The sequence below is a fragment of the Colius striatus genome, chromosome 10, assembly GCF_028858725.1.
Source record: "Colius striatus isolate bColStr4 chromosome 10, bColStr4.1.hap1, whole genome shotgun sequence".
In the NCBI taxonomy this organism is placed as follows: domain Eukaryota; kingdom Metazoa; phylum Chordata; class Aves; order Coliiformes; family Coliidae; genus Colius; species Colius striatus.
Window position 1 is genome coordinate 33,240,312 of NC_084768.1, and position 18,450 is coordinate 33,258,761.

Consider the following 18,450-nt stretch of genomic DNA (forward strand, 5'->3'; position numbering starts at 1 on the left):
GCACAACACTGGTCCTTGGTGTAGTTAGAGGGTTTCTCTTTGCTGACCTCTATTATTGTGTCAAAGCTCTTTCCTTTTGCTGTGGAGATACTGGGTTTGAAACTTTACTTGTTGAATAAATTTAAGGTAGAAAAGCAAACCCAAATAATTCCCTAGAACAGCAAAGCATGCAAGAAAATGCCACCTTTTTTTCTAAATAAAGATGCTTGTTTATCAGAAACAAGGATATGTTATTTCCCTGTGGCTAAAATGTATAAATGATATGCAGTGGAGGAAATCAGAATCAAATCAGCGTGTTTCCTTTTTTATAGGTCTATCAAGACCTAACATATTAACAAGCAACAGTGTCACTTATTAAGGTGTCTTACACAAACCTCTCAATGATGGAAGACAGTCATTGTACATGTGCATGTGTTCTAGAGAAAATAGTAAATGTTAGAATTCTCTGCTGCATTGCTGCAGTTCCCACACCAGGGGATCCTCTCAGGGAAGATGTGAGGAGTGGCACGTGGTTCTCAAGTATGTAGCTGCATTCATTTTAAGGAAAAGAGTGAGGAGGCTGAAGCTCTTCCTACTAGTCTGGGTGCTGGGAACTCACTTCTGTTAGACTTGCATTAGTTTGGTTTAACAAATTGCTTAAGGGCTTTCGTTATAAGCAAATGAATGGTCTGATCCCGAGTCCCACTGGGGACTTTGTATAATAAAATAAAGCACAGCTAAGCAGTCTGATAATGAACTAGAGTGTTCACCATCTGGCAGGACTGAGCTTTACTAAGGATACACTGGCTTTGAGTTCTAAAATTTCGAGATGATGTTTGACTGGGGTGAATAACTTACCTTCTGCTTGGAAAGAAACATCTTTATTGGGTTCACCGTGGAAATGTGACTGACCTCTTGGTTTTCTCAGGAGTACCAAACAGTAGTAGCAGCCAAAAACATTACTCTTTTTCCTACAAACCTGGAAACGAGGGGAACTCAGACTTTTGAAATGGAGTTCAATGAGGTAATTTGTGCTTTTATCCTCTTGCTGGTGGGGTCAAATGTTCAGGTGACACCAGCAGCAAAGTCTGAAAAAGCTTCCTTGGTCTTTTAGCCTCTTTCCTCCCTTCCACACCCACCCCTACCCCTTGCTAATAGCATTGTGGGGTTTTAAATAGTGTGAAGGCGTGTGCAGAGAGCAGCACAGCCTGCCTGGCAAGGAGCTGAGTTCTGGAGCAGCATGGCATCACTGCTCTGGGCAAGTGGCAGGATGATGGTAAACAGAGTCAGAGAATTCTTTGATGCTCAAATGCCAAACATAGGAGAAATGTTAGCTTGTTCTGCTGTAACTGCCTTTCCCAAGACCACTTTGCCAAAAAGGTTCTTTGCTTAAATCGCTCGTGTGTTAATTGTGGTGGAATTGCTGGCATGCCTAAATTGCAAGACAGATGAGCGTTAGTGCTGTTGGTCTGATTGTTGGAGTCTCTGTGGTGCTGTTGTAAGGAAATTGGTTTCTTCTGGGTGTGTAGTTTTTAACTGAGAACATTTTCTTAGATTTTCACTTCATGCATTGAAGTTACATTATCATAGATTGTTCATATATGTTAGCATTACATGTATTCAATGTTTTCAGTACAAATAAATGATAGGTGTAAAGGATGTACTGGCCAGAGTGCCATTTGGAAGATGTGCATAGACGGTGAAGGCATTTTGGGAGGGGAAAAAAAAAGTCCATGACTGAACTTGTGAAGTGTGTTTTTTGTGAAGTGAACCCAAAGGAGTTTCACTGGCAGTAAGATAAACAGACAGCAGGTGTTTGGTATTTTGAAAAGGTAATTTACACAGAATAGGAAGCATGCCACGTAGCAATAATTTCTTCTCTCCTAAAAAGACTACAAATAATCCTTGAAATAAGTCAAAAAGTCTGTAACACTTCTGGGAGAATAGTCAGGTGAAAGAAGATTATTGTGTACAGGGCAAGCTATAATAAAAACTGTCAGTTCTGTCAACCCTTCTGTCTAAGGTCTATAGAGGATTAAAAGGATATTGAACATCATGTAACAGCTGTCTCCGATGTGAAAGGGATCACTATTGTCGTGAACATGAAAGCACTCCTTTAAAAAACTCTAGCAGGCAAGGTGTGGCTGAGCCAGGAGTGCTTGGTGTGGCAGGCAAATCACTGCTTTCAAGGTCTTGAAAGAACACACTCTGAGTTCTAAATAGATCCTATCAAAGTCTTATCCATGAGTGTGTTTCTTGAGCATCTTTTGCACCACTGGAATAATATGAGGTACCATCAACTTTGGCATAACAAGCAAAAAACTCTATTGTGTTCCTATGGCGTTGAGAAAACACTGGTAAGATGTAATGTGGGTTTCCAGGCTTAAATAAAAACGGGTTGTTGACAGTAATAAAAACTTTAACTACACTTAGTTTTTTCTGAGACAGTTCAATGAATATGGAATGTCCATTAATGGCGAAAATGAGGAGCAAAGCGGCATTTGGTGTACCATAGTCCTGGGTGGAGCAGAAAGAGAAGATTGGTAATAGCCCTTTCCAAAACCTAGTCTGCTGGTAAGCTGGAGAGAAGCCTTTGTCACTTGGAAATAAATGCAGGAAACAAGTAATACTCACATGAAGAATCAGAGGTTCACTTTTGGTCTTAAGCTATATAGTGGCTGAGGTGGAGTAATTGCTGCAGGTAAAAGTGGGTAGATGTGGGAGAGCTGTGTGAGTCTGCACATACTTGTCAGGAACTATATGGTTGATGTATTCCATTCAAGATCTACCACCAAGGAGGAAGAACAAACAGGTTTTTACAGTGGGCTTCATGCCTTTATACAGTCAGACAACATTATATTTCTGCACCACAGCAGTAGGTTTTTCTGTGAGACATGATGATAATAACTTTGGTTTTGGAGTCAAAGAACTTTGAATGCTGTAGAGCAATATATAACAAAAGGATTGTAAAGCAAAGCATAGATTGAAAGATCCTGTAAATAAATTGCACTAGTAAAACTCCAAAGAGGAGGTAGACAGTGTGGGAGTGAAGGAGCTGGTGAAAGGTATTCCATACAGATTCTAGTACTATTGATGTAAAACCAAATATGTTTTTAGTAATAATATTGATTTGTAATGAGCTGCACATAACAGTGTTACTGATAGAAATGTGAACCATTTATTTGATTTACTTGTTCACAGAGTGAGTCTATGAGAAAGCACAAGATGGTTGAAATGATTTGCATTATATATATAGAATTTGTTTTCATTTCTGATATGTCAAAAGGATGCTCCAGCTTTTCTGACTTTGGTGTGTGCTGATATACATGCTTTCTGCCACAATATTCAGTAAGCCACCCTGCTTTTTCTGTTTCCAGTCAACTCAATTTATATAGCAGCTTTAATTTTCTAACATTATAAGTTGGAGAAACACAATTAAGGTAATGATATACAAGCTATATAAAATTGAGTGAGTGAAAAGCAGTAGTCCTTGAGGCTATACTGCAATATATAAGTGAAAACTTCTGTGGCCCCCTAAAATGACAGGTGAAATTTAAGATCAGGCAGAATATCCCCTGAAGTGACTTGGAGCAGGCTACTCACTGTGGGGCAGCACCTAGAACGACACCCCACCGCTGAATGCAGAGCTCTGCTTGGCTGTATTCCCATTGTTCAGGGGGGGTTTAAGAGAAGAGCACACCAATCTCCTTTTCTGGCAGCCTCTCTTTGTATCACAGTCCAAGATGGCATGGTCCTGAGTATACAGAGGAGATATTGCTGGGCAAGGACAGTATTTAGTGCAGGAGCCTACCAGAAATGAAGGTTCTGATGGGCTGCATGGCAGATGGCAAGAAGTCAAAAGATGGATTGAGAAGTGACAAGTGCACACTCTCCTGCACCACTGTTGTAAATATGTGCTGTTAGACATTGGGTCACACTTTTTTGTATTATCAACATTATCCATTAAAATGGGTTAATCATAAAAAGTTACAGGACAAAGGAGTTTCAGATGATGGGAGGGAAAAAGACTACAAAAAACCAGGAAGACAGCCAAGGAGATGCAAAGGAAAGAGGAGAGTTCCTGCACTCAAGGGAGATTCAGAAGTAGATGAGAAAAGAAGAATTATGATCATGTAGAGTGCCAAAAAAGAAAAGAGAAAGATGAGTCATTGATGAATGGAATGATTTCGAGTCTGTGTCCCATATGATTCACTAGCTCTTAAGTGTCCGAAAATAACCTTGCCTGTAAGTGCCATTATTCTGCACTAGGGTAGGAGGTTTTTGTGTCTGGAAACTAACTTTCAATTCTGAGCATTTCTTCTTTTCAATAAAAAGCACCTCCCTTACACCTCCTGTAGCTGCCAGCAGCATCTTACCTGTCTCTAATCTTGTACAGTGTGTCTATTGAAAGTTTGCTTCCTCTGGTCATCTTAACTTACTGGCAGAGAAGTCATCCCATTTTCTGTAGGTCTGCAGAGGGTTCACAGAGCTCCCAGGTGACTGAAGAGGCAACAGTGGTGATGTGGGAGCCTTTCTTCTTTCTTCAGATATGAACTAGCATTGCCTGCCAATTTCTGTGCCACTGAATGTTTTGTCTCAGTGCTGTGCATTGCTAACAGGCTGGGCATTTCCCCTTACAGGGCTCCTTCTCTGGGGAGAAGGTAAAGTTTTCCAAACTTCTTCAAGCAGTAGATCTTGAAGCCTTTTTCAAAAGGAAGGTTTATGTTCTGCAGAACCCCACATAAATGCATTAGGATTTAATAAACTTCTAAAGCTCTGCCAGTAGTAACCATGATAAAGGTCCTTTGGCCAGCTTTGTGCTGTATGAAAATTGGCCAGGCTATCAGCAACCATCTGGTGTGGATGTTGTTCCAGATTACCTGTTTCACTCCCAGTCTTTCAGCATACCTTTGGTTGCACTTGAGGTAATATTGCCAGTTAGACAATCCTTCACTGCAGGCTTAGGTATCAATATAACTGAATGCCCTTCTTTGTTTGGAGGGAAAAAGTGTGTTAAGCGCTGGTCTGGACCTAGAAATGAGACTATTGGTCAGCTATTTTAACCTTGAAATACTGGGTAATATTTCAACAGCTAAACAATGAAAACTATTAATTGAAAATTAGTCTTGCCTATGGCTTCCTTTTCTCTTTCTCTTCTGTAGACAAGAACAGAGAGCTGGTTTCTGGTATCATTTTTTCCTAAGGGAAAGATTTTGGTGTAGAAATTTGTTACTTTGTTTTCTTTTCCTGGTTTTCTTTCTACTCCTTTTTAAGCATAGACCTCATGGTTTATTGCATCTTTCCCCCCCCCCCCCAGTATTTCCAGTATTATGTGTTCCAGAAATCTGCAACTGTTATTTGTCTATTCAATTTTTCTATTTTTATTGTATGGAAAGAAGAATTTGATACTTATGAAGCTTTTTAGGTTGTTTGCCTTCAGATGTTTGCAATCTGCTACTCTGTGTCGTATGTTTTGGGTTTTTTTCTTAGTACTCATGCTATTAGGGGTTGATTGGATGAGCCTGTGTGTGTACATGCATGGTTTTGGTGCTTATTTAGCACTGACAAAATTGGTAGGTACAAACCTGGTAGCTGATACTGTTGAGCTACTGCATAAGTAGCCTTTGCATGTGTTATTTTGTGCCTGAAAGAGATTTACAGGCAGTTCACCTTAAACAATAAATAACTGCAGTGTTGCAACATTTAAAAATCAGAAGTTAAAGATTTTAAGTTCACTGGGGATACATATGTATAATTTAACACTGTTCAGTAAGAGATGTAAATTTTGAGCTTAGATGTGTGGGAAATGTGAATTTCTGTCATTATATAGTCACAGGCATGTCTATAAACCTGTGCCAAATGATAATATTTGCATAAATATTTATATAAATATGCTATACTTGCACAGTATTTGTAGGGGTTTCATATCTAACTCAATTTACCATTTCACAATGAGACTGAGTTGAAGGAACAGCTAAGTGCTTCCAAAAGGGAAAATAGAATTCCTTTTCTTTGAGTTCCTCAAGTTTAGTGGTGCAAAGTCTATGGTGTTGCCTTTTACATTGAAATCTCTATGCATATGAAGTGAATGCGGTATCTTTTAAGATTCAGCATAGCCTGTATGTTTCTAAAGGAGATGCTGTTCCATGAAGGAATGGGGGGAAATCAATTATAAGGTCTCTTCTGATAGCTGGAAGGATTCTTCCTGCATTTTTCCTAGGAAATGCTGCTGTGTGCTCTGAGATTAGCGTAGGTCTGGCTTTGTCTGATGCTCTGTATTTCTATGCAGTCCAAAATACCATGACCACCTGAAAACATGGCCATTTCATTTTGCTGGGTTGGCTGGCTTGTTTGAACAGGGAGCATGTAGCCCTGCATTTGACTTCAGTAGGAGCTAGCAGGTGAATCACAGATATTTAATCCACATTTCTGGCTTGTTTGTGTACGTCATTTTGAACAAAAACTATAGCCAAGGAATAACCTTGTGAAACAAAAGGTGGGATTTCATAGGCGGGGAGGACAGTTACAGGAAAAGGAAAGAGGTGTAAGACTGAACACTTCTTCATATGGGGCATACACCTGGAATTGAAGCTCGAGGTAATTGTCGGTGTATTCCCTTAAGCACGGTATTTTGCCCGTGATTTTTGAAAGGATCAATCACTTGCAGCACTTTATGTAATAACTTTCTGGTGGATGATTCTGCTATTTTATTTATGCTCTTTGCTTGGTTCACCAGAATGCAATACCTTTGCTCCTTGGTACAGTAAATGCACTCTGTAATATCTATTATAGTATGGTCAAAGGATAATTTATCGTCAGATAGAAAAATAGGTCAACACTAATGTCACTTGATGATCAACCTCCCAAGTTTAATAAAACACCTCACCAGCACGCATTCTGCACATTGCTTGATGTTTTATTAGGACTACAGTACCTTACAGTACCTAGCTGTAGCGGGAGTGTAATTACTGAGCTGTCACGGTGATAAGTGGGATTAATGGCAGTCTGGTGCACTTTAGTCTGCAGAGTGCTCAGAGAATCGGAAGATGGTATTATTATAAGAGAAAGCATGGACTGGCATATTCATGGCAACCTCCTCTCCCCCTCAAAGCTCACATTCAAGTTTGTGTTATCCACCCCCCCAATAGCTGACATTTTCAACAGCTGTTATTTCTGAACCAGCTCAAAAATCAGGAGAGAAATGATTTGGTGAAGATGCTTGCTAGCCACAACAGGCAACCTGTACATTGCTTATTTTGCTAGGTGCCAAGCTGATCGGTTTTGACGTGAGGTTGTGCCATATATAATCCACAGAAATGTAGTTTAAGTACAATTCTTTTGGTGTTGGGTACAGGGCTGGTGTATTTCAAAGGAAATCACACTCAGGAAAGTGAAGAGCAAAAAGTCATAATGGAATTATGGAATCATTAGCGTTGCCTTTTTGAAACAGGTGATTTTCTATTGGTATTATTTCCTTACTGCCTACACGGGCATGATGATCATCTGAGCCCTCATGCTGGTATATATTGTTTAGCCTATCTCCTTTTTTTACTGTCTTCTACTACTAAGACTTGCCCATCTTCCAGTCTGCTTAGGATGCTAGGTGCATCTTCTTGACTCAGTGCTCTGGCCACATCAACGTTTGAGGTCCCCACTGGCCTGCCTTTGCTTGTTAAGGCATTTCTAACATGTGCCTGTCAGTGAGTATAGCTGGGCAGCAGTATATTTAGCTGCCACGGCTAAACCTGATGATGCTCTTCTGCCAGAGCCCTCTGACATCCTGACTAGTTGAACTAGTAACCTGCTATGATCTTGAACCTGGGTTTTGCTGTATCAGATTTCCCTGCTTTTGCAGCCTGAGAGACCTGTTTACCTTTAAATATTTCCTCTGGGACCTTTTCCCCATGACCAGTTCTGTGAGAAAATCCATATAACCACTACTGTGTGTGCCTTCAAATTCTGCTGGTGCTGTGGTGTCTGCAGATGATAACAAATAGGAAGACAAAAGACTAATTAATCTTTTCCTTAACTGTCTTTGCTTCTCACTTATTCTGACCTTAATTGAAAAAAAAAAAACAAAACCCCAGACAAACAAACAAACAAAAGAGAAAACAAAAGCAATGTGTGTGATTGACAAAGTCAAAGTCAGTTTTTCACTGCAGGTATTCTGGGCATCTCATTCCTTTTCATGTGCTCTTCACTTTATGTGTGTAGTCTGTAGGCCTATGGCAGCTTTCCTGTGTTTGAAAACACTCTGTCCCAGCGAGATCCATGGGCTTTTTTATGTCTCTCAGTAATTAAGGAGGACAGGTGGAACTTAATGTAAGTAGTTGTGCTGAGGTAACACATAAACAGCAAGTTTTACTTCTTTTTCCATAACTGTTAGAAATGCAGTTGACATAGATTCTGTCTGTTAGAGAAACAGAGCATCTGGAGTAACTTAATGAATTCTGAGATAATCAGCAGTGTGACATTTGACCTATAATAATCATTGATATACCATTCTATGATGGTTCTCTGATTCTATGATATGTAAAACCAGAAGTATGTACAAATAGTTTTGTGTGTAATAGAGAACCATTTTACTTCTGCATCTGACTCTTACCTTTTTGGTTAGGTTTGCTTACTGCAAATTGCACAGACTACCCTGAGGACTTAACCCTTAGATGGCACTTTGTGCAAGCAACCAGTCTGGTACATCCTCATGGATGACTATACAACAACAGACAATAAACCTTTGCATGTTCCAATGTGCAGTTAGGTTTTGCCATTAGGGATGACAAGAAGAGTGTCTGAGGGATTTCAGCTGGGACTATATGTAAGACTACTGAATTGTTTCCAGAGGTCACAGGTGTATCAAAAGGAAGTACATTGTGCTGTAGTTTTTTTAAGACTTGAAAATTTATCAGCTCTTTGTATTATTTGGCACATATAGTGCAAAGTAATTCCTTCCTGTGTGGAAATGCACTTGCTTTTGTGTGTCTGATTGTCCAACCTGCAGAATTTAATTAGTGGTGACGCTTCCAGAGCTTTGTTAGTAAATTCAGACTCCCAGCACAGATGTTTTTCAAACAGAAAAATGAAATAGTCAGAAGCTTAGCTGTCTTGAATTTCAGGGTAAAATTACTTGTTTGTAATTAGACATTGTTTCCCAATACTTAGACACATTCCGTTTGTGGACTTGGCAGTGTGAGGTTGGGAGTTGGACTCGAGAATCTTACAGGTCTTTTCCAACCAAACAATAATTCTGTGATTGAGTGTTTGTAAGTGCATCCTACTGCCTTCCTTTGTGGGCTCACCAGAATGTGACCAGTGTTGAATGGCAGTCAATAATGATCATGTAGTGCTTTGAGATTTTCAATAGAAATGTTATGAAAATGCTCTGTATTCTTCCTCTGTGGCTTCTCCTCTACCGTGATAACTCGAAAACCTTCTGCTACCAGCAGCATTTGTGATCCATGCCTCCTTGACACACTGTGTTTTATTCCTGTAGATGCCTGAAGTGTGCAGATGCCCCTTGCCAGAAGAGCTGCCCAACTAATCTGGATATCAAGTCATTCATCACAAGTATTGCAAACAAGGTAAAGGTGGAAACAGATAACAGCAGTTACCTGCAGTTCTGTTAGTCACATTGCATTTCCAGGTTTATCTCTGAAAAAAAACCTGCTTTCAAGAGATGATTTAAAGTGCAAGTCAGTATTTTCCAATGACTTTTGCTGCTGTTCTGTGCCCTTACAGATGGGCTGTGGTGCAAATCTAGCTCTTCATGTCACATTTCTGGGTTTGGTGCTTTTCAAACACAATGATATTTAAAAACCCAAGCATTACAATGTAATTATTTAACTGTGCTGCTACCTGAGGTATTAGAGTGATAAAACCTTTTCCTTTGTTAAAGCTGTTTGTTGTTTTCTGGTTTGTCTTTCTTTTTAAATTTTTCATTAGAAATGACTAGAGTTTAAGTTTGCTTTGGGTAGAAACCTGACATGAAGGTGGTCATCTCAAGGAACGTTTTCTTGTAGTTTATAGTAAAGAGGCTGTGGTCAGTGCAAATGCAGTCAGTCGCTTAGATGATTAAGAAGATACTACAGGAATAAATTGAACCCGTTTTTAGAGATACTGTGCCTTTTTTCTTTCTTAGATGGCTATTATACCATAATCATAATGAAATCATATTCATATTATTCTGATTTTTGGTTTACAAATGACTTTGGGCAGTCAGAAATATAAATGACTGCCAAGTTGGTGTGACAAGATTAATTAGGCTGTTGAGGGTAGCCTGAAGATGACTGGGTATTGATTGTCCCATACCTTTTAAAACTTACTTCCCATCTGTGGCATCATTAGCTGCCATGTGATTGATTTGTCTGTACCAGCTCAACTGGTCTCATAATCTACTGGGGGTGCTACAAAGATTTTCTGACAGCGTTTTATGCTCTAACATGTCTCACTGTTAGATGCAGCTGGAAGGGACAATGCAGGTAAAGCTGGAGTGAAGCAGGACACAGTAGCACTGCCATGTGCAAGTTAACAGCCACGTTGCCTTTACTACACTGTGCATTGCACAAAGAAGACACCACTAAATCCTGCACCTTAACAGCAAATGTCAGAATAAAAGGAGATACTGAGATACGTAGAATCATAGAATCATAGAATGGTAGGGGTTGGAAGGGACCTTTAGAGATCATCCAGTCCTACCCCTCTGCAGAAGCAGGGTCACCTAGATCAGGTCACATAGGAACATGTCCAGGCGGGTCTTGAAGACCTCCAAGGAAGGAGCCTCCACAACCCCTCTGGGCAGCCTGTGCCAGGGCTCCCTCACCTCAACAGGGAAAGAGTTGTTTCTTATGTTTAAGTGGATACATGTATCAGTTATAACCCTGGATTGCTGTAGTTCACAGTACCTGGCATTGTGCCGAGCATCTGCATAGAGACAATTTCCTCAGGTGATCTGTACCCTGCCACTGCAGCCGTTATTTCATGAAGTCAGGCATCTGTTTGCAGCCATAGTGTATATATAGTATGTGGCGTGGTGCTGCTTCGTACCTCTGCTGGGCATCATCAAGCAGGCAAACTAAACAGAGAAGGTACAAGACAATAATGAAGCTGCTGGTCTCCATCTCATCGTTGGGCTGTAGTTTGTTTAGGAAACCTAAAGGAAGTTTTATGAAAGTTATTTTATCAGGATAGCCTTTTCTCATTAAAGGACTAGTTGTGCTACTGCCTTGGGTAGGACAGGATGATGTGGTGATGAGGAAAGAAAAAGGACTTGATTATCAAAATAGAAAAGCTAGGAATAAGGAGCCAGGGAAGATGGGCTTGAAGACAGCAGCAGAAGTCAAAAGTTGTCGGAAGAACAGCAAGCATGGGCAGCATCCTGGAGTGGTATATTTGATGGGTCTTTTAGACTCTGATAGGCTCAGAAATAAAACTCCCCTTTATCACTTGGTAGAAAGGGTAAGTAATGTAGCCATGGACTGAGGAACAAGGCTAGCAAAGCCTGCATATGTCTGTCCTCTGTGTCCATGACTCTGCCTCCTTCCTGCAGCTGATGTGCCAGGCACCTACCTTCTCAGGGAAATGAGCAGTGGATAGAGAGAACACAGCCTTTGCTTGATGGCTGCAGTCTGCTAGGATGAATTTTCCTTGTAATGAATTCGTTTCTGATGCCTTTGCTAGAAAGTATTTCTATTATAACAAAATCTATTCCTGTTTCCTTAATCAATAGGATTTTTCCCGAAGTATGGGTATGTACCTCTGTTTGTACACTGCTGCCCTCTGTCACTCCTTGCTTTCTGCCAAGCAAGCGATGGACGTCAGGTGGGAGTCGAGAGAGGGATACTGAAAGCTGAAATGGTTCACACCATGAGAGCCTGTGAGCGCCTGCTCCCGTGGCTGCTCCTCACTGTCCTCTCCCCTCTTTCCTTCTGCTCTTGTGCTGGTTGGGGTACCTGCAGCACATGCTTTGAAAGTAGGGAGGAAACAACAGCGTGTGCTTTAGAAAGCCCCACTGAAATGTCTGGCTTATCTTTCAGAAGGTTTTAATGGAACCCATAAGTAATTTTTCACCTCCTTTGGTATTTTTCTAAACTTTTATGGGAATAATCATTCAGACATCATTCAGCAAGCTGCCTGCTTAATCTTCTTGTATTATGGTGAGAGAAGTATTTGCTTCACATGATCAAGTATACTTTGTGTCGTTGATAATACATTACAAAATGAGAAACTTTTCTGTTTTCACCTTGTAAACAAGCTTCGGGTTTTTTAAATCCAAAAGCTTATGAATATATCTGGTAGCTTCTAGACAAAATAAATAGGTTATGCTTAGAACACTCAGGTATTTGAGGCCAATAAATCCAGGAAATTGGGATATACTTTCTAGACCTGTGGAAGTCCCTGTTCCTTCTTCTGAATCTTGCTTCATCACTCACTTGAGCAACTCCCTTCAGCAGGTTACCCTTCCACTTGTTCAGAGGAGATCAGTTCAATAAATTCCTTGTCCTCATCCCTGTGTAAGCAGTATTGTACACAGGTATTTATTTAAACATGATTCATTATTAATATGGAGTATTTAGACAGCAGTGTACTGAAAATGAATTACTTTGTCAGGTATTTAAGAGCTCTATTGTATGCAGTTTGTTTTGTTGGGAAACTGCTATGGCAATCATAAAAGGTCAGGGATTCTTGTTCTCTTAAGCCTGAGGCTTTTTAGATATTTACAGGCCGTGTACAATGTAGCTGTTCTGCCATTAGACCTGAGCTCAGGAGTAGAAGAGGGACAGGGGAGGAGGGGTTGCTTCTGGGTTGAGAGGGTAATTGAATTGCCAGACTCAATGAGCCTTGAGCCTCTTTGAGAAAAATAATGTCACTTATGCTGTATTGTGTTAGCTGCTGTGACTCAGTGGAGTTTGGGCCACAACTTCCATTCTCTTTTTCCATACAAACTGGATTACAACTCCACTTTATAAAGGTACAATCTATTCTATTGTGTCTTCTCAGCCAGCGCTTCTCAGTTCATAGAGACCACTTGCAATCGTGTCTCTCAGACTACATTTCAGATTCACCACGCACACGTTGCTACTTTTGTTTCTAAACATCAGAACATGGGAAATTGACTTCCATCTGTCCTCTCTTTAAATAACAGCCTTCACATGGCAAACTAGATATTCTTTGTTTTACAGTGCACAAGTGCCATCTTAGTTATTTCTTTCTTTAAATGGAAAAAAAGCCACCCAGAAAAAAAGAGATTCTTCAGCTTCTGCAAGAGAAAGCTTCGTCCTCCTAACCCTGAATGAGTACCAGGAATGACTGTAGGATTTTATGTCCTCCTTTCCCTGTGCTGATAGCTCAAACCTAGAAGGACTTGGTAAAACAAAGCTGCAGCACCTGTCATTAGGGCTGGCACGAGCAGATATTGTAGGGCAGCAGAAAACCCTGCAGCTTCCTGGAAGCAGCTCTCAGCCTGGACCCTTGCAGCCCTGCCAGCCTTCCTCCTGTGACGCTGAAGCATGTGTGCCAGAGGAAGGGGCCATTAGGAAGCAACAGCTGCTCCTGTGCTCTACCTTTGTAGTCTTCAGTGAGATGCCCTTGGAGCTTTTTGTTATCAGACACCTTTATGGCTGAGTAGTCGCATTGAAAAACAGCTGTTGGTGCAGTTTAGGCACTGGGATATTAAGTTGTTTTACATGGCACAGGAATAAGGAGTGAGTGACTCAGCCTTCATAGCCTGAGCCTGTAGTGAAGGACTGGGGGTGCAGAAAGATCTTTTGTGTTATCAGTGCTCAAAAATCACACTATTGCTGCAACTCTCTGCTACTAGCTCTCACATTTTAATCTCAGGTCTTGCAGCATTACAGTGATTCCTGACACTGATTCAACAGTTTTCTCCTTGTTCAGAAAGACCCTCTTTTCCTAAATCCCTTAAGGGGTGTAGTACAAACTGGTCTGAGCTGACATGTCAGTCACTTGCTAACAGACGTTGTAGGAGGATGTAAGCCTTCCGGTGGGCAGCAGTTTAAACAAAAAACCACCAAAAACCCCCCACCGGTAAAGAGTAAAGAGAAACCTCACACCAACAAAGCCTTTGGGATAGGAGGTACAGAACGCTCCTGGGGGGGTGAGAGAAATGAACGTCAGGAACAGTACAGAGAAAACTGTGGAACACAAGAGTGAGTTTTATGATTTCAGGGAAATGTTGAGGTTTAAATGCAACCAAAGGAAATGTGTTGGGGGGTTTCAAGAGAGAAACCAGGTTGTATTTTTTTCCTCAAGAGAGAAACGAGAGAAAGAGCAAACTGGAAGAGAAGAGATAGACACCAAGGGTTAAGGGTGAACCTGAAGTTTGTGAGAGCGAAGGAGTAAAGGAAAAAGTGTCTGTGGCAATATGAGGAAGGAGATAGCAGGGAAAAAAGGAAAAGTGTGTAGACAAAGGAAGGCAAGAGACAAAAAGCTGTGGGGTCATTAAGAGAAAATGATTGTATGGAGAAAGGGTGCTGAGAGACATAGGGCTATGACAGGTGAGAGAAACAGAATGACGGTTTTTCTGTGCCAAAGGAACTCTTGAGTAAATTACCAAAGGACAAGTGTGTGCCATTGCAAAGACTGTAGAAAATCATGAGTCACAGTTCATATGTAAAATACTGTAAGTGGGATACTGTTAATACAATGAAGGATTGTGGAAGTCAGAAAGCTGCTCGATGATTGGTAATAATTATATACAGATATGCATCACAATTAATCTTTAAGTACTACTTTGAGGCCCCAGGTTTTTGCAAGTGCCATTTTATTCAGCTTTCTCTGTTAATCTTTGTATATTTCGGGTCACTAAATACAAAATAACATTTAAAAGAAAAAGTAGTAATGGTGTTAAATTGATGCACTTGAAACAGTGACTTTTCTTGAGATGTCTGTTTGTACTTAGTGTAATGGAATGGCTGACAGCTGGTTTCAGTTGCCATAGTGTAATTATGTAGAATAGACTTTTGCGATGACACTATGTCAATTAAGGAATCTCTCACATTCTAGACTACAAAGGACAAAATGACAGAACAAGATATTTCTTCCGTTCTTCTTCGTAAAGAGATAGTGACACTGTGTGAAATTACAGTCCTGTTATGATGGCACGAGTCAAATGATGTGAAAGGTTTCTGGATTGATTAAAAATCATCAACATTATAATATAGAATATGTATGATTTGATAAGTTGCTGTCATGTTTTGTTCATTCTTCTCTGAGAGATATTTGGGGAGGGGCTGACAGACTGGGGGCGTTTCCCGTTATATTTGAACTGGTGTGTGTCAGTGTGAAAAATGCTACTTATATAACAACGTACTTTAAATAGGGGCTCTGTGGCATGGGAAAATATTTTAATCCAATGCATTTTGAGTAAATTTTAAAGCCATCACAAAACATGAGCTTGGAGAGGAGGTGGTGATATTTTCCCTTATTTTTTTGCTATGTCTCCCTGTTTTTCTAAGCTAAACGGAGATGAAAAGGAAATTACCACTTTTCTTTTAAAGCATTCACTCTCTCCCCAAACCCTAATGAAGTCAGTATATTCATTTCTATTGCATAAAGCATAATAATACGTGTTCTTAATTGTTTTTGAGTAAACCGCGCTATCCAAATGCCCTGATGCATAATGAGTTTGTACGAAAAGCTCTCGAATGGAATTGAAAGAAAAGATGCTGTAAGCGTTTCTTGATAGTAAATGCAATTTCTTCTGGTCTCTCAGTATTGATCCTATGTGTTTTAATACCTTTTTTTTTTCCCAAGTAAAAACCAGTCTCATTTGCATGCAAATTATATAATGCTTCCAAATGATACATGTGGAGATCCTCCTCTGCCTGGTTTCCACTGATTATTGATGTCTGTTTAAGGCTTGTTTTTGTTCCCTGTGTTAGCAATGTAGTATTTATTGACGTTTTGATGTAGGAAAGCACAAAACATCCTATTCCAGTTAGATTAATTTATTTCTATGGAAGTGCATGGGAAGAAAAAAGATTCCATGGAGAAAAGCACGAGCAGTCGTTTATCTCATTGAAATTTTCAGAAACATTCCAGTTTTAGACTTGCTTGCTGTGTGACATCTGTAAGAAACTAGCCAACTGAGTCATCTTGTTATTTCAGCACCTACAAAAATTCCTCCAGACTGTTAAGGTAGCTTGCATCACTCCGCGCCCTGGGGTAACTGTGTCATTTTAATGAAGCCAGCCTCCCTTTAATGCTGATCCTTTCTCGTGTACAAGGTGCCGTGTGTAGCTTGCCAGGCCTGCAGCTCACGTCTGTTTCGTATGCAGCGTGCTGCACCCTGGTTTTGTGACGTCAGATTGATCAATAATTTTGTATAAGATGCGAATGCTCTAGGAATATTCTGCTTTTAATGTCACTGGAAAATGTAATGATCATGAATACGTGCTTTCAGAATTAAAAGTAGGCACAAATTGTTCATGTAACCAAACATTTAAGACACTGTATGTGTACCACAAGCTCATTTGGTGCAGCAGTAACGTGATGGTTTGCAGTTTCACAGCATAGTTTGTATAACAGCACTTAGTGTAACTCACTAGGCTGATACTGCATTTCCCTGACAGTTTTTGTAAAATATATCTAATGGTGTTTATCCAACACAGTAAAGGCAGGATGAACGGAATGAAAGGACAAAGAGATGAAGCAACTGGGAGCTGGGCTCCTGAAGTCCTGCCCACAGCCCAGTGTCTCTGCTGGCCTGTGCCCTGGGAATCAAGGAGGCTGCAGATGGGCTTGCTCTGCAGCCACCCCAGGGACTCACGGCGGGGGCAAGTGACTGTACCCTTTCACTGGCAGTGGATGGGAACAGTGGCAATGGGAACAGGGGTTCCACTGGTGTTCTGGAAGGTGGAAGAGGACAGTTAGGGAACTGCGGCTCGTCCGCCAGTGTGTTAGAAGTTTGCTGATGGTAAAGGGGACAGAAGTTGATTTTTGACTTGTCAGTCAGGGAAACCAAGTCAGCACTGAGTCTGTTACTGACCTTTCATCTTTACAAGCATCTGCCTTAGCACAGTTAGAGCACAGCAGTGTAGCAGTGCAGGAGACCTGCCCTAGTGCTCCCAAGGATAAGTGGAACTCTTTGGACTTCAGGTGGGACTGTCTCTTAATTTATCATTGTTATCTTGGGTGTTAAGACTGGAAGATACAAACCCTCTGATACAGCTCATCTAATGGATTAGATATTTAGAATGGTCACATGTACTATTACACCTTTTGGTACTCTCCTTTGAAGAGGACACAGCTCTTTCCCAGGTCCTGCCACTGCTGCTGTTACCAGCAGCAGCTCATGGTCATCACAGCAACATCTGAAAACTTCCCAAGTTAGGATTCCACCTTCATGTATACTGTCATATTTCCCAGCTGAAGCAGCTGGCCTTACCCCCAGTAAGACGTCTGCCCTAGCCTTCTCCTTAGTGATCTCTGGCTTGATGTTCTGAGACAGGTTTCTCTAGATCTCTCCTCAATAAGCCATGTCATATAAGTCTAATATCCACAGTGACCTTGGTCCTGTCTCTCTGAAGTCACTTGCTGCTTTAACATACCCTGACATTTTGTAGCATAGCCATGCTCAGAGTTTGGTTTGAGCTTGCAAGACAGGTAGAACATGGCAGCTGTGTTGATGCTGCCTTTAGTGGCACAGCTCAAATGTGAGAATAAACTTTACAAATATGTGATGAAATTAATTTTAAAAAGGAACATTTAACAGCTTTGCATTCCAGGAATAACTAGCTTTGTGTATTGATTTTAATTGCAAGGCCTAAACACATAAAAAAACCCTTAATGAAGCTACTGAAATGGAAATGCACATTGTTGTAATTGTTTCCATTGAACCAGAGTTGCAGATAATAAAAATAATAATCCTGGACAACACAGGAAGGGAAACTGTAGCTCTCATGTGCAGTGAAATATCAAACTGAACAAAAATCATTTGAAAACCATTTTGTCTTTGAGTTAGCGATAAAAATCTTGGTAGTGGCTTGTAATTATTCCCTTAGAGTAGGGAAAAGGAATGGCTAGATGTAATTGCCCGGGGAACAGACATCTAGTGCCGCTTAGAATGCTGTAGGGTATCCAGACTGGCCTCTGAGTGCTGCTTCAGAAAGATGGGGGTCTGCACAACGAGTGTGTCACCCCTGCTGTCTGCCTGGTGGTGTATCAGGGACATCTCCATTGTAACTAGACTTCTATGTTTTGCTGCTGAATTGAGCTTACAATGCCTTTACTGACTGTTTTTAGCAGCTCTAACAGTCTCTGGCCTATCAAAACAGCATACTTCATCTAGAAGAGCCACAATACTTGCTACAATTTCTGTTTAACTAATACTCCTTTACATTGATGTAGATGAGACTGGGGGGTGATAAAGTGCTTTACCAGTTCCCACCTGCAGGATGGTTGGAAGTTCTCCCAGAGCAGCTGTGTAACAGGATTGCCTCTTCAGCCAGGGGT

The 18,450-nt window shown here is 40.7% G+C and overlaps 1 protein-coding gene across 1 annotated transcript in view; it reads left to right on the top strand.

Annotated features, from left to right (window-relative positions):
• DPYD (dihydropyrimidine dehydrogenase) overlaps positions 1-18,450 on the top strand; it is a 320,182-nt gene that overhangs the window by 76,049 nt on the left and 225,683 nt on the right. The window contains exon 4 of the mRNA XM_062003807.1: positions 9,473-9,560. Coding sequence (XP_061859791.1) covers positions 9,473-9,560 — 88 coding nt within the window. The remainder of the gene's footprint in view (positions 1-9,472; positions 9,561-18,450) is intronic.